We start from the raw sequence: 26,305 nt of genomic DNA on the forward strand, positions 1-26,305 counted from the left end.
CACATAATGGTTTTCAGTCTCACTGTGTGGAAAATCAGTGAAGAGATGAGATTTTAACAGTAAATCCAGATGACTGAGCTGGGTGCATTTTCTGAAGGCTGCCTTTAATACTGAAGCTTTATCAGGGCAATAGGAAATTACTGGACATCTTATTTTGTAAGAGAATAGCCTTTTATCTGCTTGGCAAATATTTACTGAGTGCAAACCATGTGCCAGGTAGCATGCTCCCACCATGAAGCCATACATATTTGTGGTTTTGCTTTTGGAAATTTAAATAATCCTTGAACAATTTTTTAAGCTCTTGTGTCATTTTTTGATGCTTGTCAAGTTCTATGCCATCAGGTGTTATGTCGCTTACGTACAGAAAGGACTGTGTGTGGATAGTCTAATGCTGCAGACCATCAGAAAGCAAAATATTTGACTATCAGAAAACAGACATATTCTAAAATTGCCAAAAGCAGCTCCTATGATAAATGCAAGTGGATCTGCATTTACCAAAATAAAATAAATTTGGTTCTATTTTTAAATTTACAATAAAATGTTATAAGCCTAAAAGACAGCAAAGACCTCCCCAAAGCAGACAGAAGTGCAGATTCTGGCCTCAAAAAGCAGTTAGTTGAAGCTGATTTTTGCATTATCTTCTAGTCTTCCAGACTTGACCCTATATCACTGGCTCAACTGAGGGAATTAATGTACTATTCAGAATACAGAATATTATGAAAAGATGTCATGAAAGAGTAGTTTCTTCATGTTCACACAGCACAGAACTTCCAATTTTAACAGTACAAATAACCAACGTGTGTATCACTATTTACAAACCTCTGATCGATCCTCTGATTAACAAATACAAATTTGAATTTGCATATGGGAAATCTGAGGCTTAGTAGTTAAGGGACTTACTGTAGGATTTAGAACTACTAAATCCCTAAATCTAGGTGTGTTGATTCAAGTCTTACACTTTGAAATTCCAGGCCCTTTTAAATGGTGCTTGCACGACAATCCTATTTGGGGTGAAACACTGGCAATAAATAGTGTGTACAAACCTGACCTGGCCTCAAGCTTGCTGAATTCTTGAGGAAAAAAAGATTTCAGTAGAAATATTTGGAATGCCAAAAAACCCAAAGGCACTGAAGAAGCCAACAGGGTCCTTATTCACCTTTAACTCTTTTTTATATCTCTGTGACATCATTGGTCCCTTTACTAAACTTCTATTCGGTTACACATGCATACCAACTTGTATCTAACAGCCAACTTCAAACAGACTGTGTACCCTTCATGCTCTTTATTAGTTCGCCCATTACTACAGTACTGACCTGGGGCAACAGGAGTTTCATCTGTACATATGGTTTTTTCTTGTTATTACTAAACAGACTGCTACACCTCTAACTTTACCCAATGGTATGACTATACAGCCTGTGTTTTCCAGCTTGTTTATGACTATATAATACTATGTCCCAAACTGCCGAGTTTAGAACACACTGATTCTGTAGCACTGCCTGACTCTCATTTCATGGTGGTTAACAGGTGACCCCTGGTGACACAGGTTTCACAGCAGCAGGTCCTTCCACTACCTTGAAATGCAACTTTACCAGCCTCAATTCGCTTAATGCTCTTTACCCTCTTCTCACCTATATCTTGGAGTTAAATGATGACTGTTCTAATTTTGTGATTTGAAGTAACAACTCCAAGTTAGCGAGGAATGGCTGAGAGCACAAGCTCTGGAGTCAGATCTGGACTCTACTTATATTCCATCACACCCAAGATGTTTGGTTCATCACTTAGGATACAGCAAATGCTTGGTAAGTATTAACTGTTATTTCCAGTATCTATATGCTAAGACACTGGACTGGTGCTTCATAAATTGCTTAAGTCTCACCTGTAATATAGATATTACTCTCTTCATTATACAGATGAGGTGAAGGCTCCTAGGGGTGAGCTCACAGAGCCATGATTCAAAGCAGCCACAACTTCCTATTAATTCATTTTATCACTCTTGGATTTTGCCTTTGATAACATCATTAAGACATCTCTCTTAAGCACATCTTTCCAAATTTGTTGTTGTTTAAAAGTTTTAAAAGTGATTATAAAGACAATTTACTCAACTTAAAAATAAGCAAAGGATCTGAATACACACTTCTCCAAAAAACATACAGATGGCCAACAAGCGCATGAAAAGATGCTCCATCATCATTAGTCACGGAGGAGTTTGTAATTCAAAATCACAAGATATCACTTCACACCTACAAGGATGGCTTTAATAATATGTCAGATAATAATAAGCATTGGTAAAAATGTGGAGAAACAAAAACCCTTGTACACTGCTGGTGGGAATTAAAAAAAAAAATTGTAACCATTTTGGAAAACAGTCTGGCAGTTTCCCAAAAAGTCAAGCCATTTGATCCAGCAATTTCATTTCCAGGTACAGACCCAAGAAAAATGAAGTTGTATGACCATGCAAAAACTTGTAACATAAATGTACAGAGCATTATTTATAAGAACCAAAGAGTAAAAACCCAAATGTCCACCAATTAATATATGGATAAATAACAATGGAATATTATTTGGCCATAAAAGGGAATGAACTACCAATACATCCTACAGCATGATGTACCTTGAAAACATTATATCCATACAATGGAATATTATTTGGCCATAGAAAGGAATGAAGTACTGACACATCCTATAGCATGATGTAACTTGAAAATGTTATGCTAAGTGAAATAAGCCAATCAAAAAAACCCCAAACATTTTATGGTTCCATTTGTATATGTCCAGAATAGGCAAACACGGAGACAGAACACAGATTAGTGGTCGCCTAGGGCTGCATGGATGGAGACGGCAATGGCACCCCACTCCAGTCCTCTTGCCTGGACAATCCCATGGATGGAGAAGCCTGGTAGGCTGCGGTCCATGTGGTAGCTAAGAGTCAGACACGACTGAGCGACTTCACTTTCACTTTTCACTTTCATGCATTGGAGAAGGAAATGGCAACCCACTCCAGTGTTCTTGCCTGGAGAATCCCAGGGACAGGGGAGCCTGGTGGGCTGCCGTCTATGGGGTCACACAGAGTTGGACACAACTGAAGCAACTTAGCAGCAGCAGCAGCAGGGCTGCATGGAAGGCAGGGTGCTTAGGCAGATATGAAAGTGATAACTAATGGTTTCTTTTTGAGGTGATGAAAATGTTCTATAATGACTGCATGACTCAGTGAATATACTAAAAACCACTGATTTGTATAGCTGGGGGAACTGTATGGAGTGTAAATTATGTCTCAACAAAGCTGTTACCAAAAAAGTGATTATGTTCAGTTTTATCCTTTTGGATATTCTTCTTAGAGATTCTTATCCTTGTTATAATATTCAGCCTTTGCTTCCTCATCTTCTCTGCATGTACATTTTACACAGAGAAAACACTGCAGCCTTTGATTTTTCTTCTTGTCTTTTCATTGGTTCAAGCTACGGCTGTACTGCAGGAACTTCATTATTATGAAAGTGGGAGGCAACATTAGCACTGGAGAGTAGAAGCTAAGAGGATGGACTCTGAGCCAACCACTTGGGTTTGAACCCAGCTCTGTCACTGACTATCTGTGCAACCTTGACCAAGTTATTTAACTTCTCTGTGTTTTAATTTCCATGCCTATAAAAAGAAAACAATAATAAGGACCTTAGAAACATACCTAGACTAATAAGTACTCAATAAATAGCACTTTTCCTCTTTTCATTTTACTGATATGAGCAATGGTTATACAGGTAGAATTTTATTATTTTATAAAAATGGTGATATTAGCATAACAATCTCTTTATTCTCCTAGAACCTTTGTTTCTTGTCTTCATGGGTTCCTTTCACTATACAACCCTTAAGTCCTGATACCCTCAAAGGTCTGATTGTCTCCCCAGGTCACCTCATTTACTTTCACTGGCTCAGAAACTATCAGTATGCATTCATGCCACCAGCTGATGTACATCAGATGCTGTATATCTTAATTATATCTCATTACCTGCTGGACAATTCTACCTGGATGTCCCACGGGTACTTTGTAGTCAAAACCAAACTCATCTTCTTCTCCCAACTGATTCTTTACTGTAGCTGGTGGCACCATTTCTCCCCGTCACCAAGATACAAACCTGAGAATCAAACTGACCCTTTCACCTGTCCACACAATCCATAAATCCCTCAACTCCTCCCAGTGTTCCCTCAGAAACTATTCTTAATGCTGCTTCATGGTTTTTTCTCCACCTTGGCTTCACGTAAGAATCATCTGAGTTTTAAAAAATCCCCATGCCTAGGCCTCACTTCAGGCCATTTAAATCAGGCATCAATAGCTTGTCAAAGGCCCCCGGGTGGTGATTCCAATGAGCAGCCAAGCTAGGAATCTCTGGTTTAGCCCCCAGCCTGCTCTCAAGCCTCAACTTGTCTTGCTGGCTTTCCACTTCTACTCCAGCAATAATGAACTGCTATAGTCACCCCTCTCCTCCTGCATCCAGGCTGCTGCTTGTCTCTATCACTCTCCCCGCCAATCTGGCTTTCTCCTACTTATCTTATGGATCAAGCAGTTGCCTTATCCAGGAAGTCTTCTCTAATGCACCAATCTACAGATGAATTAGGTATTCCTCCTCCATACTCTCTTGTGTGCGTGCGTGCTAAGTCACTTCAGTTGTGGTCAACTCTTTGCAATCCTATGGACCATAGCCCGCCAGGCTCCTGTCCATGGGATTCTCCAAACAAGAATACTGGAGTGGGTTTCCATGCCCTCCTCCAAGGGATCTTCCCGACGCAGGGATTGAACCGACGTCTGCTGCAGGGGCAGGCAGGTTCTTTACCACTAGTGCCTCCTGGGAAGTCCCTGCACTCTCGGCGCCCAGTAAATCTCTCTCAGTGTGCTTAGCATGCTGTTTTATAATCATCTGCTTTCATGCCTGATCCTCTTACAGTTAGGTCCTACCTGAGACCTGGACCATCTGACACTCATTTTCACATTCTCAGGACCTAGTACTCTGCATTCGCTTATACAAATACTCAACATATGTTCGTTGAAAGACTTTACAGAGATGAAAAAAGGTTTTTGGAAAGAGACTGTTTATATCATACATTGACAGATGGGTTGGATTTTGATCCACTTTTTTTCACTCAAGGTGAAACCACCAACTTGATTACTGAAGTGTAAAACTGCTTAACTCTGGTGCCTCCAAGCATCCAGTGGAATTTCTTTTACTGAATATAGCCTCTTATTATTTTGTACTAAAAATGTCTTAGTCTACATTTAAGACTACTAAGACTAATGTCTTAGTCTACATTGAGTATTAGTCTAGCAATGAGTATTAACTTGTAAATTCCTTCCAATCTTTTTAGAGATAAAGTTGGAGTAAAAATTATAAATAACATAGTAGCCTATTATTATCCTAGATATTTTCTTGTACTTTCAAATCAAAATTTCTTTTGCTTTTGAGATACATACACTTATCTTGGATCAAACTATCTCAATTGTTACCACTTAAAAATTTCTTTTGTCCCTTGTACTACAATACAACTTGCTGGTCTGGACCAAGAGACCATGTTAAGGAAAAAGAGAAATTCCAAAGAAATTCAAACAGGACTAGAATATAAACAGTTAAAAATAAGTTTTAAAGGATGCTTCAAAAGAAATACACAATACAAATAATGTAGTTTGTGTCCCTTTAATAAACACACTTGCATAGTTATATTACAATTTTGTAAAAATGAAAATGAATGACCTCATGCCAAGCGTGCCCAGCATTTGCACAATCTCAATACCTTTAATACTATAGTTTTCAAGACGCACAAAATAAAAATTTAAGGCAAAAAAACAGCACTTTGCAACAATTTAATAATTTATTACATTACAGTAGCATCACAGCAGCATCCAATAATGCCACTATAGGCAAAAGTCTCTCAGTCTTTCCATTAGAGAGTCTATTTACAAGAATTTATAACTTGGTAAAATTCATCCTAAGAAAACTTGGCAAATAAAGCTTTGGACTGGAATTGGCATTGCTTTCTCTACTTTTCCTTCCCTTCCCCTACTTTATTTTAAACTATCAGAATTCATATTATATTTTAAAACACTAATGTAGCAGTTATACTCTTTTAATAGCTGTATTATTTTAAAATGACTCCCTAGGATAAAGTTTTAGAGGAAACTATACAACAGGTAGGATTGATTTAGATTTTCAAATTTTCTAAAAAAATCAGCTTTGGTCTTAGAACTGATTTTTTCATTGCTGAAAAACTCATCAGGTTTAATCACATACTGTAGAAATGATTACAACATACTACAATTTTTAAATAAACAGGTATTTTGTGTTTTATTTTTTTTTTCAGCTTTACTCAGACCCAAAGTATCAACACTCACTAAGGTATTTTGATTCTTCACCTCCTACAGGGTTCAGATTTGCTCAGTTGTGCTCCCATTTTAAAATTCTACGTTCCTGATAAGCTCCTTCTAATGTCGCTTTCTAAGTAAACTGAAGCTGCCTCTTATACTGAATGAGGAAGAGAGCAAATATGTGGCTGAATATGAGGTATTGCAAAGGATTGCATGCTCTTTTAAAAAGGACAAGTTATTATTATATGTCATACCACTTCCTTTACTTTTAGCTTCCTGTCAAATATATGACAAAATACCTAAACAGAGAGAGGTATTTCTGTAAATACAGTAAATTTATTTCCCAGACAGACACTCAGTTTAAATACGCCATTATAAGACTTAGTCCATAGTACCTGATGAATATATTCTTTTCAAATTGATTTACAGACACTAATCTCTACCAGAATGTCATTCTTAATAATCTATAGTTATCAGTGTAAAAGGGAAGCAATTTGAGCTACAAAAATACCTTTGAAATAATTTATCAGTGTATTAAATAAGCCCAAATTCAAAATTATAAAGAGAGAATGTTATACTATATCATGTAATTAATTAAGTGGTCTTATTTCTAACTTCAGGATTTAAGGTGGATTTAAACTGCCCTGAATTTGAACCCAACTAACATGTTCAGAAAATAAAAGGCAAGACCAAGTAACCCGTACAATTTAGAAGATCAGCTGAATTTACAAGGATTCAGTCTTTACACTGTACCCTTTAGTGACTGCAGGCAAATCTGTTATGCCACCTGTAAAATAACATTATTGCTTTCCATTTAATGTCATATTTTATAAAAGTATCATGATGATGCCAAATGCTAAAAGTTGAGGTGGTCTAGTAACTAGAAATCCCTGCCTCAGGGAGCACACAGGCCTGTCACCATACACCCCAACGATGTGAAGTATTCCGGAACACAGACATTTAAATTTTGTGAAGTTCTAACTAAACCGTTGATTCTTCCTCAAGTGTTGTAAAGTTATGATTTAGGGAACATATGAATAAAATCATTCATTCATAATGTATAGGCACATTAACACAAATATTGCACAAAATATGCCTCAGAGATATAAAAACACATTTCACTCTTCTTAAAGAACTCTGTGAGGAAATAAGACTCTGTGATTGTATGTACACTTTTCCTGATAATACTTGGACATTCAGAAACAGTAGATTGCACTGCAGTTTGTAAACAGTTTAAATTGCATAAACTTCTCATTGATTTTCAAATATGATTTAATACTATCCACTAAAAGTCAACTAAGTACTCTCACATTTATAATAATGTTTTACTATCCTTGCAGTTTTTGGCTCAAGGAAAAGAAGTGAAGTCCTATGCCAAAGTTGCCAATGTGGTTGAAGAATAGATATTAGGTAGAGAATTCTGAATGGTAAAATCAGTTCTGTAGCCACAAAGAAGCTTCATGGACACAGAGGAATGCCAGCTCCCACACAACTTTCCTTCACTCTAATTCATTCTCAGCTAGATAGAGACTGTCTGCCTGCTTCAAGGGCATTTAAACTCTTCAAGCATTTCTTATGATCTTTACTAAATACATTAAGAAGAAAGTCAACCTGTGCCCCTTTGTGACCTGGGACATGGAGTCACCTCATTAAAATAGATAACATGAATTTCTGACTTTAAAATGTATAGATATAAATGCTCTGCTAAGGCAGAGAAAGTGTCATATATTGTAGTCAATGATGGGAGCCGTTCATTCCTCAAAAATAATCCATTTCTAGGTAATCAGTAAAGAAATAACAACTGCCTGCTGCAGCACATTAGCAGTATCTTCATGAGCCCAGAGACCCCAGTGGACTCCCACGGTACAGGGCTCATTTTGGGATAGCTGCAACAGATAAAACCCACCCTGCTCTGCACATACGGCTGGGTGGGGTGGGCCACTTCCCTCCTCTATGAAGTAAGAAAAGCTCCCCCAAAGTGTCATCACTCCCACCCCAAAATACACAGAAAATAGAGAAAAGGATATTTTCAATTCTTGGCCTTTTAACAAACTTAAATATTGGTACTTATAGTGGCATATCAGAAAGTAACAGAGGAAACGGTGCCTATTGGGGGACAAATTGCATATTGAACCAATTAAGAGCTCACTGTGATTAAGATTAGGTCAAACGTAACAGCAAAACATAAGCAATTCTGAATTTTGTAATGAATATACATGTTGCAGTAACATTAGAAAAGCATGGCAGCCCATTCCAAACCAGCAAGAACAGTTTGTGCAAATAGTGGGTCTTTGTGTGTTTGAACTCCCACCATGTAAGGGCAAACTCAGTATGCATGCTAATGACCTACAATTACCAAATTAAAAAAGAAGAAAAATGCTAAAGGATGCCAGAGTGAACAGCAGGGAAAGCCACACAAAGACCCACTATCCTTTAACTTGTTACAAATAAATTTTAACTGTAAATTAGAAACACAGAGAAATAACCACAAGTGGCTCTAACATTTGAGAACGAAGCTAAGGAATTGTGTAGGAGATATTTGATCAGGGCTGCCTGCCCTGTCTCCACGCTAGAGTCAAACTTGGATAGTGGGTCTCTGGGGTGCTTTCACACTGGAAGACAACACTGGGTCCTATAAAAAGAAAAATGAGGGATAAAATGAACATAAAGCAAATCAAGTGGGTGAGAAAAATTCTACTGATTACATGCAACGTCAACAAATTTGAACTACTAAAATTCTCAACCTTTAAAAAATATTCTAACTACCTAGTAAAATGAAAGTAATACTTATAAAGGCTTAAGAAACACACATGGTAGTCTAAAACTTAACTAGTTTTCACTGACTCATATATTCCTGGCTGATCTTCCTTTAGAACACTTTCATATTTTCTTATATTTCTTATTATAAGACTTAAAAGGGAAAAAATATGTTCCACCATTGGAAAACAAGATAACAACAAAACATTTGGAAAACGATCACTTTACATTGTAGACACTATAAAAGTCAAATGCACTGACAAGCTAGAATGCCTCCAAGGATCACTTAGCCCAAGATCTTCCAGACCTAGTGGGTCTGAAAAGTACCTTCCTCTCTCAGGCTCAGGAAAGACACCTCGGGTATTTTAATAACCAGACAAACTGGCAAGCCCTGAAAACTGCCAAACCATCAGTAGAATTTAAAAATGGTCTTTCATTTAGGTAATCCAAGTTTTATAATTTTCCTTACTACCTCTCCTGAAACCTTGAGGTATTTTTAGGAATACTGAAAGCATAAAAAATTGGACTCCACCTCCAGACTGGGACATTCAGCTGCTCTATCTAAAGGACAGTCTTCTCCCCAAATCACAAGGATCTTTATAAGCTCTAAAGTGAAAATAATGCACTGATAATTTAAACTGATAGATATAGTACAAAGTAAATTCATAATACTTGCATTTAATTGTAAACACATCTCAGCTTTGACTGGGTTACCATTTATATGTTCTTAGAAGCTAAGTTAAAATGAGAGGCTAAAGCTTTTAGATAATTTCACAAGAATGATAAAAACACAAATCATGATGTATTTTATTAAGAAGGACAAAAAGATCAAAAGGGTGAGGAAAGGTGACCTCTATTTTATGAAGCTAAAAAAATATTTCCAAGTACTGTTTATTCTCTAATGCTACATTTACTGTCCAGTGTAAGAGGTTAGGTATCAAGAGATAATTTTACGTAATACCAAATCATATACACTGAGATATGGACCCTTGCAGTAAAAGTAGTAAAACAGATCTTAATTCATATATCTCTGTGGCATGAGTTACCTACCTTAAAAAAATCACCTAATGGGATTTTTGCAAGCACTTTATTTGTAAAATAAATTTTATAATTTTCTTCTAACCTGGGTGCTATGTAATAACGTGGGAAATAAATAAGGTTGTGAAATTAATAGCGCCTGTACACTAAAAGTGTCATTCTGCACAGGTGAATACACCAACTGCCAAGCCAGTCTCTACTCTCTCTTAAGCTGAAAAAGACTGGTGTAAAAATAAGCTGCAGTATAGACTGCTACCATACCAAGGAACTCATGAAAGAACTAGAACTTTTTTTCAGATAAAGTCTAACAGTAAGGTCTGAAGCTAGGAAAAAAGTATTTGAAAAAAAGCAATATAACTTTTGATTTTGTGAAAGTTTCTTATTATATTTTCTTACTCTAAACATTAATATACATTTGCTGAGAGTGCTAAGTTTAAGATTTGGTTGAGAAAAGTAAGGAATGCAGTGCTGTATGTTAAAGCTGATGCACTATTAAGAAGTAAATAGTTTGATATTACTCACACTGTTGACTTGGATCTGCATCTGTCGTCATCTTAACGTAGTTCGAAGGGAAGAGACCAGTCACCCCACTGATTTCTCCTTGCCACCAGTCAGGATCATCTTTGTTTAAAACATTAATAAGCTGTCCCTTGGAGAAGCTGAGCTCATCCTCGTTGTTTGCTGTGTAGTCATACATGGCGATCACCTGACACACTACCAGAGAAAGAACAACAAAGTAACAAGTTAAATTGAGTAATTCTTCCTACTAGCATCATACCTTAAAATTCTGCCAAGATTTCCCTTTAGCTGTTCTCTCCCACCCTCCTTCCTCTATTCCCTGTTTCACAAAAGCAAGAATTTCCCAAATGTAGTTTGGAAATCCAAGCGACTGCTTTGAAGTATGATGGTGAGCAATTAAACAACTTCAAGGAGTGATGTAGTTCAAGCATCACTGAACAGCTGGCTGTTTCTAACAGAACTTTTTAGAAAGGAAGTTCTCACAGAGGTAAAGAAAGAACAAATTTTAAAATATTTTTCAATTGGCTAATCTAAGAAATGCTGAGTTAAAAAAAAAACAAAACTTCCTAAGATGAAACACAAGTTAACCCATTTCCATACCAGGATGAAAGGCAGGTGTAGTTCTTTCACTGCTTGGACCCAAAAGTTTAACATGGCTGGCAGGGAACCATCCTTTCTGTCGCTTTTTCCCTCTGGCCTAAAATTAGTAAAAAGAACACAGAAGATGAGACTAAAGACAATCGTTGAGACATAAACTGAAAATGAGAAAATCCAAACTGTGTAGTAAAGAATTTAACCTTGCCCAAAGGGAGGCCTGGCCTTTGCCTATGGCTCCTGGAAGGTAATCTCTAAACCTTTGAAATGTCTTGACTGTTAAAAGAGTGTCTCAGTTTATGTGGGGGCCTTAACCATGCGGGAGAGCCTAATGATGTGATTTATGGTGGACCCTTTGGGTCATAATATGAACTCAACCTCTGGAGGGACTGGAGACTGAGTTCAGCCATGTGCACAACAACTATGTCTACTTGATGGAGTTTCAATAAACACATTGGAAACCAAGGCTCAAGTGAGCTGCTGCTTGGCAATACTCCATGTGTACCGCTGCCAGGAGATTTAATGCTGCCCATGACTCCATGGGGAGAGAACAACGGGAATCTCTGTGTTAGGAACCCTCCTGAACTCTGACCCATACATCTCTTCCCTTGGCTAATTTTAATCTAAATCCTTTTGTTGTAATAAATCATAACCATAACAGCTTTCAGTGAGTCCTGTGAGTTTTTATGGGAAATTACTGAATCTGGGAGTGGTCTCGGGGCCCTCCAAACTTACAATCTGTGTTAGGAGGGAGGGTGTCTTGAGAACACTTGAATTCTGCATTGGCCTTTGAGGTCAATATTAAACAACTGGAAGATTCAATATGCATCTCAACACTATTTGTAGAAGTCTATTTAGAGATTGTTCAGTCTCAAAGTTCTCTGCATACTTCACACAAATAATATTTATAAACTTAAAAAGACTTTTCTAATGTTCTCCTAGTAAGTAAATACCTCTTGGAGCTTTGTTAATAATCATTCAAACTAACTATTGTTTATCAATTAGTCAAATAAGACAAATTAAATTTTGTTAATCTTATTTTTCTAATGAGCAGGCATTAATAATAAAATTAACAAATGTTATTTAAAAGTTATTACCTGTAATTCCCCTTGCCACCACCCACTTGTGTTTTTCTTTAGAATTAGTATTAACTGTCCTGGTGCGAGGCTAAGCTGTTCAGAACCAGAAGCCGCATATGCTGACGTTACTTGAGCAATCTCTGAAAAGAAGAAAAACAAGGGACTATGAATTCAAGACTATTAAACACCTTAGTAGTTTGTCAGCTTCATCATGATACATACCAGGTTTCTTGTTTGATGTTCCAGATTTGCTAGCACTCCCAAAACCCTATAAGGGAAAAGATACACTGTTTTATCATTTTTCAACAATCCAGGGTTAAAAGTACACAGGCTATGAGGAGCTAGAGATTTCTAATTCCCAGGGTCCTTGTTTCTTTAGAGTAAGAGCAAAATAATGATTAACCTTATACTGATCAAATAAGTTAAGAATCCAATACTTACAGGGAGATCTGATTCTGACAGAATACATTATATATAAGTAGCTGATGTTGGCAACTCAGCAGGAACAGCTCGTTTTCTGAATTTTTTCTGAATATTAAATGTTAACACAAATACATTTCATCATTAGGGGGTTAGAATCAATGCCCACCACATATAACACATGTGCTCTGGGTATGTTAAGGCATATGTGAGTTTTGCTCCTGCTACATACAAGGTAGTGCTTTTATTTTTAATTTTTTGTCATGTTCCACCTGAACCTGACCTAAGAACAAAGAATGCATACCAGCAACTATCACCTGTTTGACTTTACAGGATAAGTTGGGGCAATCACATTTCTTATTTTTAGGAATTGTTATTTGTAGACATTTTAATGATGGCCATTCTGTCAGATGGTACTTCACTGTACTTTTGAATTCGCATTTCTCTAGTAAGTAGTAATGTTGAGCAGTTTTTCATGTGCCTACTGGTCATCTGTATTTCTTCTATGGAGAAATGTCTATTTAAGGCTTCTCCCCATTTTTCGATTGGGTTTTTTTTTGGTGTTGTTGAGTTGTATGAGCTCTTTGCGTATTTTGGAAATTAAGCCCTTGTCAGTTGCATCATTTGCAAATATTTTCTCCCATTCTGTAGCTTGTCTTTTCATTTTGTTTACGGTTTCCTTTACTATACAAAAGCTTGTAAGTTTGATTAGGTCCCATTTGTTTATTTTTTGCTTTTATTTTTATTGCCCTTGGAGACCGACTGAAGAAAACAGTGGTATGATTTACATCAGAGAATGTTTTGCCTGTGATCTCTTCTAGGTGTTTTATGGTGTCATGTCTTATGTTTAAGTCTTTAAGCCATAAATGTAATTTTTAAAATATTATATAATGAAAAAAATTATATAATGAAATGTAGCAATATAGGGAATATTTGCATAACTCAATGATTCAGTATTTCCCAAATAATCAATGAATGATGTTATTACACTCAGTATACAAAACAGACTGATGATGGCCGATTCATGTTAATGTATGGCAAAAACACTACAATATTGTAAAGTAATTAGCCTCCAACTAATAAAAATAAATGGAAAAAAAAAACAGACTGATGAATTTTAATGTTAACAATAAGGAATGTTCACTGATTTGGCTTCAGATTCTGCATTGCAAATAATCTACAAAAATCTAGTACTTGTCAAGTTTTGGTACAGCAGTGTTAAAGAAGAACATCCACAGATATCTGAACATGTCATTAAAATACTTTTGTTATCTCTCATATCTGTGTGAGGTTGAATTTTCTTCAACTACTTCAACCAAGAGAATACACTACTCTTTTCATTAAGCGTTTTTGAAGAGGGAGAAGTACATATTTGTTTTTCATTAAAAGCAAGTTATTTAAGTCATCATATAGTAGGTTTAATTTTGTTATTTCAAAATGAATTAGTAAATTTTTAAAAATTTCAGTCTTAATTTCTAATATGGGAAATATTGCTAGATATAAGCCATATATTTTCAGAAACTTTGTGGAGTCCTCAATAACTTTTAAGAATGTGCAAAGTTCCTAAAATCAAAAAGTCTGAGAACTGCTGCTAGTGGTGTGAGAAAGGCAGCAGGAACTCCAAGTGTGGGCTGGGTCATAATAACGTCAGAGCCTTAAAGATTTACAGATTCCTTTTAAGCCTCCCTGAATCCAAACCATTCCCTAACTTCAGTTACCATGAGGCCCGGCTCTATCTACGGCTCTTGTTCTTGGAATTTCATAAGATCATTTCTCCTTTATCTAACAGGATCTCTGTAATAAACTATATTTTATTGGAGTTACCTTAAATGGTCTCCTTGTAACCAAAGCAGCCCGACCAAAACCACATGTAAGCCTCCTTTATAAACATGAGCTTGAGCAACAGGACTGATTCTGTTTCTATACCAAAGGAACTCTACCTCCTGATCTTTTGGTTTGACATAATTTGACGGAAAAATTCCAGTTCTGTCTCCAATACTTCCTGTCCACCATTCTCCATCTTTCTGGGTCACCAATATTTCTTCACCTTCAGTGAAAGTCAAATCTCCAGGTTCTACACTTGAATATGCATAAAGTGCAATATACTCTGTAGGGAATAAAGAAAAAAGAAACTAATTTTGGTCATAAGATTACGGAAGTAAAAAAAAAAAAAGTGTTAATTTCCAGGATTTTGAGTAAATTTGTGGTAAAAGACTTTGTGACTTAAGGAAACCTAATGTAAAGAGATGTTAAGGCAGAAAGTAGAATGAAGTAATTACTTAATAATTACTAGAAAAAGTCTGGGGCTCCCCAGGTGGTGCTAGTGGTAAAGAAACCGCCTGCCAGTGCAGGAATTGTAAGAGACACAGGTTCGATCCCTTGATCAGGAAGATTCCTGGAGAAGGAAACTGCAACCTACTCCAGTATTCTTGCCTGGAGAATGACATGGGCAGAGGAGGCTGGTGGGCTACAGTCCATGGGATCTAAGAGTCAGACACAACTGAAGCGACTTAGAATGGATGGAAAGCTTTATCACAGGTTTCTTTTTTCCCACTGTATCATCATCATCATCATGTCACAGAGAATAACCCCAAAGCTACAAATACATATCAGTATCTCTACAGGGTCAAGACATGAAAAGTTTTTTTAATCTTCTTACATATAGTTTAATTCTTTTCTCTTTAATTCTTTTATATACAGTTATGCAAATGCCAACTCTTCACCTAACATCAGTATGAGAGTCCAGTTTCCATCACAATGGTCCAGCTCCTAGCACGGTGCTTGGCATGGAATAGACGCTCCATAAATATTTGTTAATGAATAACCTTAAGGGAACTATGTAAGTTTTTATATGTATTTATATTTGTTGACATGAAATTTGATCTGCAGATCATAAACTGAAGATGACCAGAACCATGATACAGAAACTATTTACTATCCACATTCCCATACTATTCAATTTAGCTGACTCAATAAAACAAAAATTGACCACAAGGTTAAGGTATGTTGTAACAAGCCAGGTTCTTTCCAAAATGTTTCTCACCACTTTCCTAGCATCATTCCACTGCCTTTATTCCACAGTAAACCTCTGGCTCTAGGCTTGCTGGTAACTTAAGTTCCCTAACCTTTCACAGCTGAGCCTTGGCTCACGCCTTTCCCTCTGTCCACCAAGCCTTCTCTTTCTTCATCACTAAGCAAGATACTACTCATTGTTTAAGATGATTCAATGTGGCCACCTCTGTGGATTCATAGGTCCTACTCAAAATTGTGTTTTCATTCATTTGTTACAGCATTTATTACAATTATATGCCTATCCTTCCCATTCTACTGTTAGTACCTAGGAAACTGTGTTTTATTCATCCTTGTATATGATGAATAATTCTAGGCTCTAGCATAGAATCTCTAGTAGATAATGAATAAACTGTTTAACTTACTATTAAACTGATTTTCTTGAACAATATAAACAAAATGTAAACTATTCAACTAGTTTTACAATGGATATATACAATTAATTTATAAATCTATATAACTATTACATAAAAACACTGTCTGAAATAAGGGTAGACATTTTTCAACACATTTTCAAAATTAAGATAGTCAAACAACCCAAGGGGCAACAAAAATTTCTTTGTAATATTTATGATTAAAGTGTATCTTGATTTCAAATCCTACTTAATGATTTATGTGGCATACTGTAATTAAAATGCAATTCAGTGAACTCCCTGGTGGGCCAGTTGTTAGGACTCCATGCTCTCACTGACAAGGGCCTGGGTTCAATCCTTGGTCAGGGAACTAAAAATCCCACAAGCTGCACAGTGTGGCTAAAAAAAAAGGCAATTCATAACTAAATGTACTAAAATTTCCTTGTATTTTAAACATCTATAATATATAATAAAAGGAAAACAAAAAATTTCATGCTATCTCATTGCAATGCTTATTTATTTGTTTATTGAAGTCATGGTGGAGAGGTCTGACAGAATGTGGTCCACTGGAGAAGGGAATGGCAAACCACTTCAGTATTCTTGCCTTGAGAACCCCATGAACAGTATGAGAAGGCAAAAAGATAGGACACTGAAAGATGAACTTCCCAGCTCCCAATATGCTACTGGGAGCTGACTCGTTTGAAAAGACCCTAATGTTGGGGAAAAAGATTGAAGGCAGGAGGAGAAGGGGACAACAGAGGATGAGGTGGTTGGATGGCGTCACCAACTCAAAGGACATAAGTTTGGGTAAACTCCTGGAGTTGGTGATGGACAGAGAGGCCTGGTGTGCTGCGGTTCATGGGGCCGCAAAGAGTCGGACACGACTGAGCAGCTGAACTGAAATGATATGAACTTTTATAGTACTGATTTTTTTAAAGTGTCAAGTATTTTCAGTCATATATTTTCTATCTCCTAAATATTCATGTGAAATATAGCGGCAGCAAGGTTTCTCCTAATTTCACTTTAACACTGAAGACACAAAAGCAATAAGGGTAACAACTGTGGGAAGTCAGTTATATAATTAGTCAGTAGCTAATTTGACCTCCATCTAATTTACAAATTAACAAAAGCTCACCTTCTCCCACTGTACAGGCTGCAGAGGTAGGTTTCTTGTTTACAGATGCATACAAAGCTTCTGGTCTGCCAAATAAACACACAAAACAGATAAAAAAAAATAATAATACAATAAAAAAGGTATCATCACGTAAATAAAGAAGATGGTTTGATGAAGACAGCAGGTTTTCAGCAGTGTGCTCTTTTAAGGGCTAAAATTAACTGAAATATTGTCTCAGTACACAAGCTAGAAATACGCTCATACACAAAATACTAGTGGATTATAAACTGCCTACTTACAAACTACTAAAATTTTAAAATCTAAGTAATTTCAGTATGATTTATAAATAGTTCTTCAAATGTGAGCTATTTTGCTTTTCTAAATCTAAAAGACATTAGGCCCTGGTAAATGGGCAGTTATTTGGTGAAGCACATATAGGGCTGGGTTTTGGTTAGAAAAAAATAAGGGCAATTATAAATTTTACCACTTGTTTACAGCACAATACATTTAAAAAATATATAAAATAATAGCACTTTATTTTTAGATTTGGGAACATATATAGCTTTTATTTTCAATTTAACCCAGGAAACTGTTCTCAAAAATCTGGAAAACTGTGGCAGTAAGAACTAGATATCTGTATATGTATCAGGGATCCCCAAGATGCGACTAACTATATAGTGAAGCAGTTTTCAGGTTAAAAGTGGACTCTTACTACAACTCATGGGCACACTGAATGGACTGCCTGGCTGAATTCTCCGTTACTGCAGGTTTTCAAGGTGCGTGCCTTATCTGTTAGAAAGGATCAGTAATCGAATGAAAAGTTAGAAATGTCCTTTAAGCATTTAAACTTAACCTGTTTGTGTTTATGTGTTCCTTCTCTGTAAAATGTTATGGAGTTTAAATAAGATAATTACCATAAAGGGTCTAGCACAGTGCCAGCACATACATCAGCTATTACTGTTGCTATTGTTACCGTCACACACTCTAGAATTCCATGTCAGTCTGAAAAGTAAATGTCTTCTGACATTTGAACTAAAACTTAATGTACAGAACTTTAGCAGTGAAAGAATTTTTAAAGATTTTTTAGTTATTTTCATTCAATTAATGAAAAAACTTGAGACCAAGAAGGCTTACCCCATACAGTCTGGCAAAAATAGTAGAATCAGAACTCAAGGATCTTAATTTCCAATGACCCCATTCCTTTTCAATAAATTATCTTGCTTTTCTATTCAGACCAACTTCCACATAAAACACAAGTGATAATTACCCACAGCTACATTAGAGTACTTAGTTCTTGGCAGTAAAGATGTTTGATGACCTGACTCCCCTACAGACTGGGAAATAAAGACCAGAGACCCCATCTGGTTTTGTTTTTTGTTCATGCAAAAGTTTCATTCGTGTGTTCTTTCATTAGCTCCTCTCTTCACTAAGCAAGTATGATTGAGCAGCTACTAGGCATTAAGATCACACTAGGTATCAAAAACCTAAAAAATGAACAAAAAAGACGTGAATCCCACCTCCTGGAGCTTATGACCTAATAAGGAATATAGGTAAGAAGGGAAATAGCTACAACACAGTGTGCATGAGCACCAAGAAAGGTGACCTGCAAAGGAACTCTGGAGATCCAGAGATGAGAGGCAGAGGCGAGGCCCGCAGTAAAGATTTATCTAAATATTGACAGTTTACAGTAAACAACAAGGGAGAAAGCTCCAAAGGAAATGAAAAATAACCTCTCTAACTGACCTGCTAGTATAAAAAAAGCAACCAATCTAAAATTTTAAGCACTTTGAAAACTCTAGGAATCTGAAATAACTAGAATAAAAGATATTCTAAAACTGGTACAAATACCTTAGGTATGATTTTTTTCCACTTTAGGAATTACCATTCTGATATTCAGACTTAAGTTTAAACTTCTAATTTTCCTGCACAGCCAGTTGTACTGTGGCTGACTCATCAGTGAAACTGGCAACATCGACATCTCATGTCAACACACAAAACTAAGTGCTTACTCTTCCCGCTTAACTTCACTCCCAGGGATGATTTTGACGTAAGATTTCGGAAACCATCCTCTTCCTCCATGAACCTCCCCAAACCACCAATTTTCTTGCTGCTCCAAGACAGTAATAATATCATGTTTTGAGAAGTTCAAGTGGTTTTCTTTCTTTGCAGTCCAAGAACAAAGGGCCTGTGCTTTCAGGTTTTCTACAACCTGTCCCTGTGAATACAAAACCACAAAATTAAAAACAAACAGAAAACAATGACAATTGTGATTTCTGATTCCCAGGATATAACATACTTACTGCTCAAACAGGAGACATTTTGGTATGGTGGTGAGTTATTATCAATGATGATTTAAGATAATCTTTATCTACTAACTGATTTAAAATTATATATGACAGACAACCATCTGAATAGCCTTCTATGAATTTAAAGACCCAACACTTACCATTCAGGGAAACACCTTGGCATTAAGCACCATAGGTATGGAAGGCAAACCCTGGGTACTGAAGACGCGTACTCACAGACCCACTAAGTATGTATCACATAACAAATGAAAAGGGAAACCCTTTCTCTCCTCACTTCCAAGTCTCCTCATTGCAATGGATTCTGTTTATTCCACTAGGAATGGAGATGCAGCTGTGCTCAACCTTCCTCCACTTTTGTTTTCTGTCTCATAACCTCTTCATATTCTTATTTCTCCTTTCTTTTCTCTCAGAGGAAGGAGGGTTTCTGTTTTGTTGATAAGGCCAACCCCTCTACCTGGGCTCTAAACTTTCTACCGTGTCTTCTCATTTTCTAAAAATATTTGTAACGTTGTGAATTCTCTCTTTTGAATCTTTAATTTCTTCACTTCTCTCCTTAATTCTACTTCTAACTTCCTTAAAGAAACAGAAGTCTTGCACTTGCTTTCCAATTTCACCCCTCAGTCCATTCTAACTTAGGTTCTGCAACTGCTGTAATACTGAACTTCTTGACAAGGTCACTGATAACGTCAGAGCCAAAAGCTTCTTCAAACCCTTACTTTCCCTGATCTCTGATTGGTGGTGACATCACTGAAACCCCTCCAGTTTCCTGAAGCTCACCATCTGGTGACTGAGAGCTCCTCTTTGGTCCAGCCTCTTTTTCTTCCTGTTTCATGTGATTTCTCTTAAAATTTTATTTATGCCTAGGACTTCTCAAATCTGTATCTTTTAAAAATTATATGCTTTTATTTATTTATTTTATTTCTGGCTGGGCAGGGTCTTTGCTGCTGCGCAGGCCTTTCTCTAGCTGCAGGGAGTGGGGGCTCCTCTCCAGTTGTGGTGCTCAGGCTTCTTGTTGCAGCGGCTTCTCCTGTTGTGGAGCACAGGTCCTAGGCTGCGTGGGTTCAGCAGGTGAGGCTCCTGGGCTTAAGAGCACAGGCTCGTAGTTGTGGTGCACAGGCTTAGCTGCTCTGTGGCCTGTGGGATCTTCCTGGGTCAGGGATCAAACTCGTGTCTAGCAGGTGTATTCATTACCACTGAGCTACCAGGGAAGCCCTCAAATCTATATTTTAACTGTAACTTTATCTTTTGACCTCTAGACTTGTAAATCAAGCTGCCTGCTGGGCCTGGCCCTCATGCTTAGGTATACAAATACCTAAGTTATACATCTGAAATGTAATCACTTTTAGAACTCACCAAACCCATTCCTCCTGCACTGCACAATGATACCACCATCCCCTCAGTCACCTGAGCTAAAGACCCTGAAGAGGTATCTTTAACTTCAACTTCTTCCTCATTGTTCACATGCAAAGGATTGCCAAATTTTGGTTAACTAATACTTTTTTCAGTCCCTCTCTGCTTCTGTATATTTTCACCTCTGTGACACTGGTTCACAGCGTCACCTGTTACTACTGTGATATCCTCCCTTTGGCGGTCTCCTCCCTGTGCTACCTTCTCCCAGTCTGGCCTCTATATGACTGCCGGAGTTCTCTCTCTAAAATACACAACTCAGCTCTCCTTTTGAAAACCTTCATGCGCTTTCCACTAGTGGCTCACGTGGTAAAGAATCCGCCTGCAATGTGGGAGACCCGGGTTTGATCCCTGGGTTGGAAAGATCTCTTGGAGAAGGGAACGGCTACCTACTCCAGTATTCTGGCCTGGAGAATTCCATGGACAGAGGAGCCTGGCAAGCTATAGACCATGGGGTCGCAAACAGTCAGACACGACTGAGCGACGTTCACATGGACTTTCCACTGCCAGCTGCTTAGCATGGCATTAAATGCTTCACAAATAAATCTCAACCTCTCTCTCCAACTACATTTTAACTCTTTCTTTATGAATCTGGTAATCTAGCCACACTATAAACAATTCTTGTTTCCTATAAACTCCTGTGTTAACATACCTCACTGACTTTCCCCCAATTGTTCTTTCACATGAATAACTTTCCTTCTGTTTGTTAAAAGCTTGCTCATTTTTGAGGGTTCTACTGAAATGCCTTAACCATTGTGAAGGCTGCTCTGATTCCCACTGGTTGAACTGAAATGCTCTCTCTTCTGTATACCCCTTAGGATTTCATAAAATATCTTCATTACAACACTTCTCATACAGTTATTTATTTGTGTCTTCATTAGCTGATGACTCACTAATGACAGAATTTTCTTCCATTAAATTTCTAGCACAGAATAAATGCCTAGGACCTATGGTCACACAATAAACATTTTCTGAGTAAGCTGAAATCTGCAGGACTCTGTTCTGATAAAGTCTGCAATTTCTTTTTAATAATGTTAATGTAACAATGGGCTTCCCTTATAGCTCAGTCGGTAAAGAATCTGCCTGCAATTCAGGAGGCCTGGGTTCAATTCCTTGGTCGGGAAGATTCCCTGGAGAAGGAAATGGCAACCCACTCTAGTATTCTTGCCTGAAGAATCCCATGGACAGAGGAGCCTGGCAGGCGTCCATGGGGTTGCAAGAGTCTGACATGACTTAGTGACTAAACCACCAGCAATGTAACAATGCTTGCATCTTGGTTACATCTAAACCAGAGGCTAAATACACATATAATACAGTTCTCACACAATGACTTATTTAAGGAAAACACAAACAAACAAAAAACCTCTAAGCCCACAGCTCTTCTTACAATAACTACAAATTAAGAATATAATCAAATTTGTAAAGATGATATTTTGAGTTTAGAAACCTTAGCTTGTAGCAATTTGTTACTAAGAAAATAAATTGTTGAGAAACCCCTAATAATTTCTTCAACTTTGTATCACATATGAATGGTTAAGAACCTAAACTAAATGCTACAAACTGGTAAATGAATCAATGAAGCCTTTGCAAAAATCTTCATTCTATTTTACATGAACCAGGAGCAATGTCAAAGAATAAAACACACAAAAATGAAACATACAAACCTGTCCATGAATCGGTGATACAGACACAGGGGACACAGTGCGAGTGAAAGCTGATTTTTTCTGCCATGATGTGTTAACACTCAGGTTTGAAAAAGATACATTTTGATAATCGGTCACAGATGCTGGTTGGTTTGAAGAAAGTGACCTATAAATATAACAATATGATATAAGTATACTTAATGAAGTACTACCAATTTATCTACTCATATATAATATACATTGTGCTTAAACACAAATTATTAAAAAAAAAATCATGACCTATGTTTTTATTTAGTAAACTTCAGTATTAAATTTGGAACAAAAGGTACTCTGACAGAGTCCAGTGCAGATTACAATATGATTAAATATCAGGTTGACAGAAATACATATTAGGGATTCAAACATGTGCAGCAACATATAAATTCTGTTATTAGCTAAAAACTTACTCAGAAGTTGAGGTAGCAGATACTGTAGGAGGAAGTAAGGCCTTTTTAGGAGACACAGATTTTTCACTTGATGTCACTTTTTCTACATAATTGCAGGGAAACCAGCCAAAATTTCCTTGAAAACTACCATAAAGCCAACCAGGTTCTCCTACAGTTTTTTCGTCAACCTATGGAAACAAAAAGAAGAATTATCAGTGGTTGGAAAGCCACATATTTGCAAAGAGAAGAGATGCAGAACACTGTCCAGCAGCCTAATTTTCAGAATCAAGTCCATCTAACTACATAGCTAAAGCATTTTCTACAATAGGTTACTACCTCTAACAATTGACAAGGTGCCCTTTTAAACTTAAATTTTTAATTTAATCCAAGTTAATACACAAAAACAGTTCACAAAGACCAGTAGAATCTCCATGAAGGCAAGAACAACAAACCCCAGGAATTATGCAACCTAAACCTGATTTAAATATTTGGTCTCAAGGTGAGGAATTACTGAAATGTATGAGTACTGGTGTTCAAATACTAACTTCCTCTTTTTCTTACAAACTTTTAAAAGCATAATTTCTTTAATATTGTTTCCTAATATTTTCAACCTTATGAAAAAGAAAATGCCCATTCATTTATTCTTCAGAGTTAGGCCAGATTTGCTTTGTAAGCGGTCAATTTTAATCAATTTCATACTTGTCATTTATGATTATAATTGATTTCTAGTTGGCAGTTTACATAGAGACCTAAGCTAGGAAATTTTACATAAATTCTCACAGGCCTAGAGAAACTATTACTTCAAAAACAGCATTAACAGATAAGACTAGAAACATAGGTTGTGATGAAAAATGTTGCCAGAGTTCAGAGGAATTTCTAATTTATTGCACTTTCTCTCAAACCTCCTCTGCCACTTTCTCAAATTAAGTTGATTAGATCTTGCCTCCTATCGTACCAACAATACAGAAGCCCTCAGATTTGACCTCACCTCTACTTCAGCAAAATTTATGATCCCATCTACTCTTTCATCCAGCCCTCCAACCACAAAGGAAAATGTACCCAGTCCTTCCACCTCTCCCTCTTCCTGGGCTCTAGATCCCAAGCCCTCCACATTGTCAAGAATCTTTCTCATCTCCATCCATTGGTCAGAACAGTGAGGTCTGACAGGGAGGCCTGAGATGCCTTCCTGAGTGCTCTCTGTTCTGTGTGTTGACCTCAACTGTGGCTTCAATGATTTATGTTGTCGTTGTTTTACTTGTGAAGTCGTGTCTCTTTTGCGACCCCATGGGCTGCAGACCACCAGGCTCCTCTGTCCATGGGGTTTCCTAGGCAAGAATACTGGAGTGGGTGGCCATTTCCTCCTCCAGGGGCTCTTCCTGACCCAGGGACTAACTCATATCTCCTGCATTGGCAGGTGGATTCTTTTACCACTGAGCCACCTGGGAAGCCCCTTCAAAGATTTACATATGTGTATAAATTACTGGAGCTATTCACTGATGGCTGTGTACTTTACTAAATGTAAATTATAGCTTAATTGGAAAAAAAATCTCCCTCTATTAGTAATTTACTCTTTCTGGTATCATTAACTGTTTTTCTCTGCAGACCCTTTCTATCATTAAACTCGCTCAAGCTTCTGCCAAGTTAAAAAAAAAGAGAAAACAGAACAACTTCCCTCAATCCCCATTTGTCATTATTTTCCACCTTCACTTCCTTCTCCCCTTCAGAAGCCAAGCTCCTTTAAGAGTTTTATATATTCACTGTCTCCTCCTTCCTCCCCTCCAACTATTCCTCAACTCACAGAAATCTGGCTTCTTCCTCCACTACTCCACTCAACTAATACTCTTCTCCTCCAGGTTAATAGTAACTGCTGCTGCTAACACAATGGTTATTTTTTAAAGCACTGTCTGGTTTTACATGTGGGCCACTCCTCTCAAACTTCCCTGACGCTAAACTCTGTTCTGTTTCTTCCTCTCGTCATTCTTCTCCAGCTCCCCTCAGTGTCCATGCTTCCCAGAGAGTGCACCGTAAGCCATCTTCCCCCTTTCTTATTCCCCTTAGGGGAGCTCTGCCACAGTCATGTCTTCAATGACCATCACAACACACTGATGACATCCAAACTGGCCCCCTCTGACCTTTGCCAGCGATCTCGCTAGATACCTCTGGATATGTAACTGCTGCCCAGAAATCTGAAACTCATCCCAAACTAAACTCATTATAATTCCCACTTAAATTTCCTCCTTCTAATCTTCCTCTCTTAGTGAATGAACACCATTATTAACTAAGCTGTCCAAATCAGGTGTGTGCATGCATGTTAAGCTGTTCCAGTCATGTCCAACTCTTTGCACCCCTATGGACTGTAGCCCACCTGGCTCCTCTGTCCATGGAGATTCTCCAGTGAGAATACTGGAGTGGGTTACCAGGCCCTCCTCCAGGGGATCTTCCCAACCCAGGGCTTGAACCTGCATCTCTTGCATCTCTTGCATTGGCAGGCAGGTTCTTTATCACTAGTGCTACCTGGGAAGCCTCCAAATCAGATATCTGACAGTAACTCACGACATTCTTTACATCAAGGATTCAGCAGAGAACATAAGCACTCAAGAAACTCCAGCTAACCTCATGTTCCTGCTGTCACCACCACCAGACTGGCTCTCTGACTGTGGGAAACGTCTGTTCTAGAGGGGACAGCAGTCCACACCCTTCTTCTACTTCCTTGGGATGTCTATCTTTCTCAATAAACTATAAACTTATTCAGAGACTGTGAATTGTTACTATATCCCTAGCCTAGTATAGCCTCCAACAAGAATTTGCTGAAACAAAAGATTTAATCAAAAATATAAGTAGGCTCTTGGCCGGACATGCCCAGACAGGCTATATTTCTTCATTCTTGGACACTGCCTCGTCACCACCAACCAGACAAGGAGGAATGGCAGGGCCAGGAGACGGGACTCAGCTGCCTATGTAACGGACCTCCCTCAGCTAAGCAGCTACGCACGGCCACCGTGGCAAGGGCAACAGAAGCAGTGTGCAGCTGGGGAGGATACTGAGCATCTGAAGAGCCGGTTCTTGTAAACCCTAGTCCAGGTACCATTCGGCTTTTGCTACTCAACTGATAAAATACACCAAACTGGTGAAAACACAGGTTAAAAAAAGAAAACAGACACTGGCTAGGTATCTGGGTAATATCACTTTTATTTCCTAAGAAGAAAACTGAAGTCCAAGTCACCATGCTTTTACAGCC

General features: G+C 37.6%; 1 protein-coding gene across 5 annotated transcripts in view; it reads right to left on the minus strand.

Moving 5' to 3' along the window:
* ITSN2 (intersectin 2) overlaps positions 1-26,305 on the minus strand; it is a 121,738-nt gene that overhangs the window by 22,163 nt on the left and 73,270 nt on the right. For 4 of the 5 annotated variants that reach the window (XM_043917282.1, XM_043917286.1, XM_043917283.1 and 1 more), the window contains 9 exons: positions 23,089-23,255; positions 22,664-22,808; positions 19,296-19,501; positions 17,308-17,372; positions 14,691-14,857; positions 12,553-12,598; positions 12,349-12,470; positions 11,258-11,354; positions 10,661-10,852 (listed from right to left, as the gene is read on the minus strand). In XM_043917282.1, coding sequence (XP_043773217.1) covers positions 10,661-10,852; positions 11,258-11,354; positions 12,349-12,470; positions 12,553-12,598; positions 14,691-14,857; positions 17,308-17,372; positions 19,296-19,501; positions 22,664-22,808; positions 23,089-23,255 — 1,207 coding nt within the window. Of the gene's footprint in view, positions 1-5,659; positions 8,976-10,660; positions 10,853-11,257; positions 11,355-12,348; positions 12,471-12,552; positions 12,599-14,690; positions 14,858-17,307; positions 17,373-19,295; positions 19,502-22,663; positions 22,809-23,088; positions 23,256-26,305 lie in introns of those variants that run through there. The other variant, XM_043917285.1, reaches the window with a different exon arrangement.

The sequence above is a fragment of the Cervus elaphus genome, chromosome 11 (genome assembly GCF_910594005.1).
Source record: "Cervus elaphus chromosome 11, mCerEla1.1, whole genome shotgun sequence".
Taxonomy (NCBI): domain Eukaryota; kingdom Metazoa; phylum Chordata; class Mammalia; order Artiodactyla; family Cervidae; genus Cervus; species Cervus elaphus.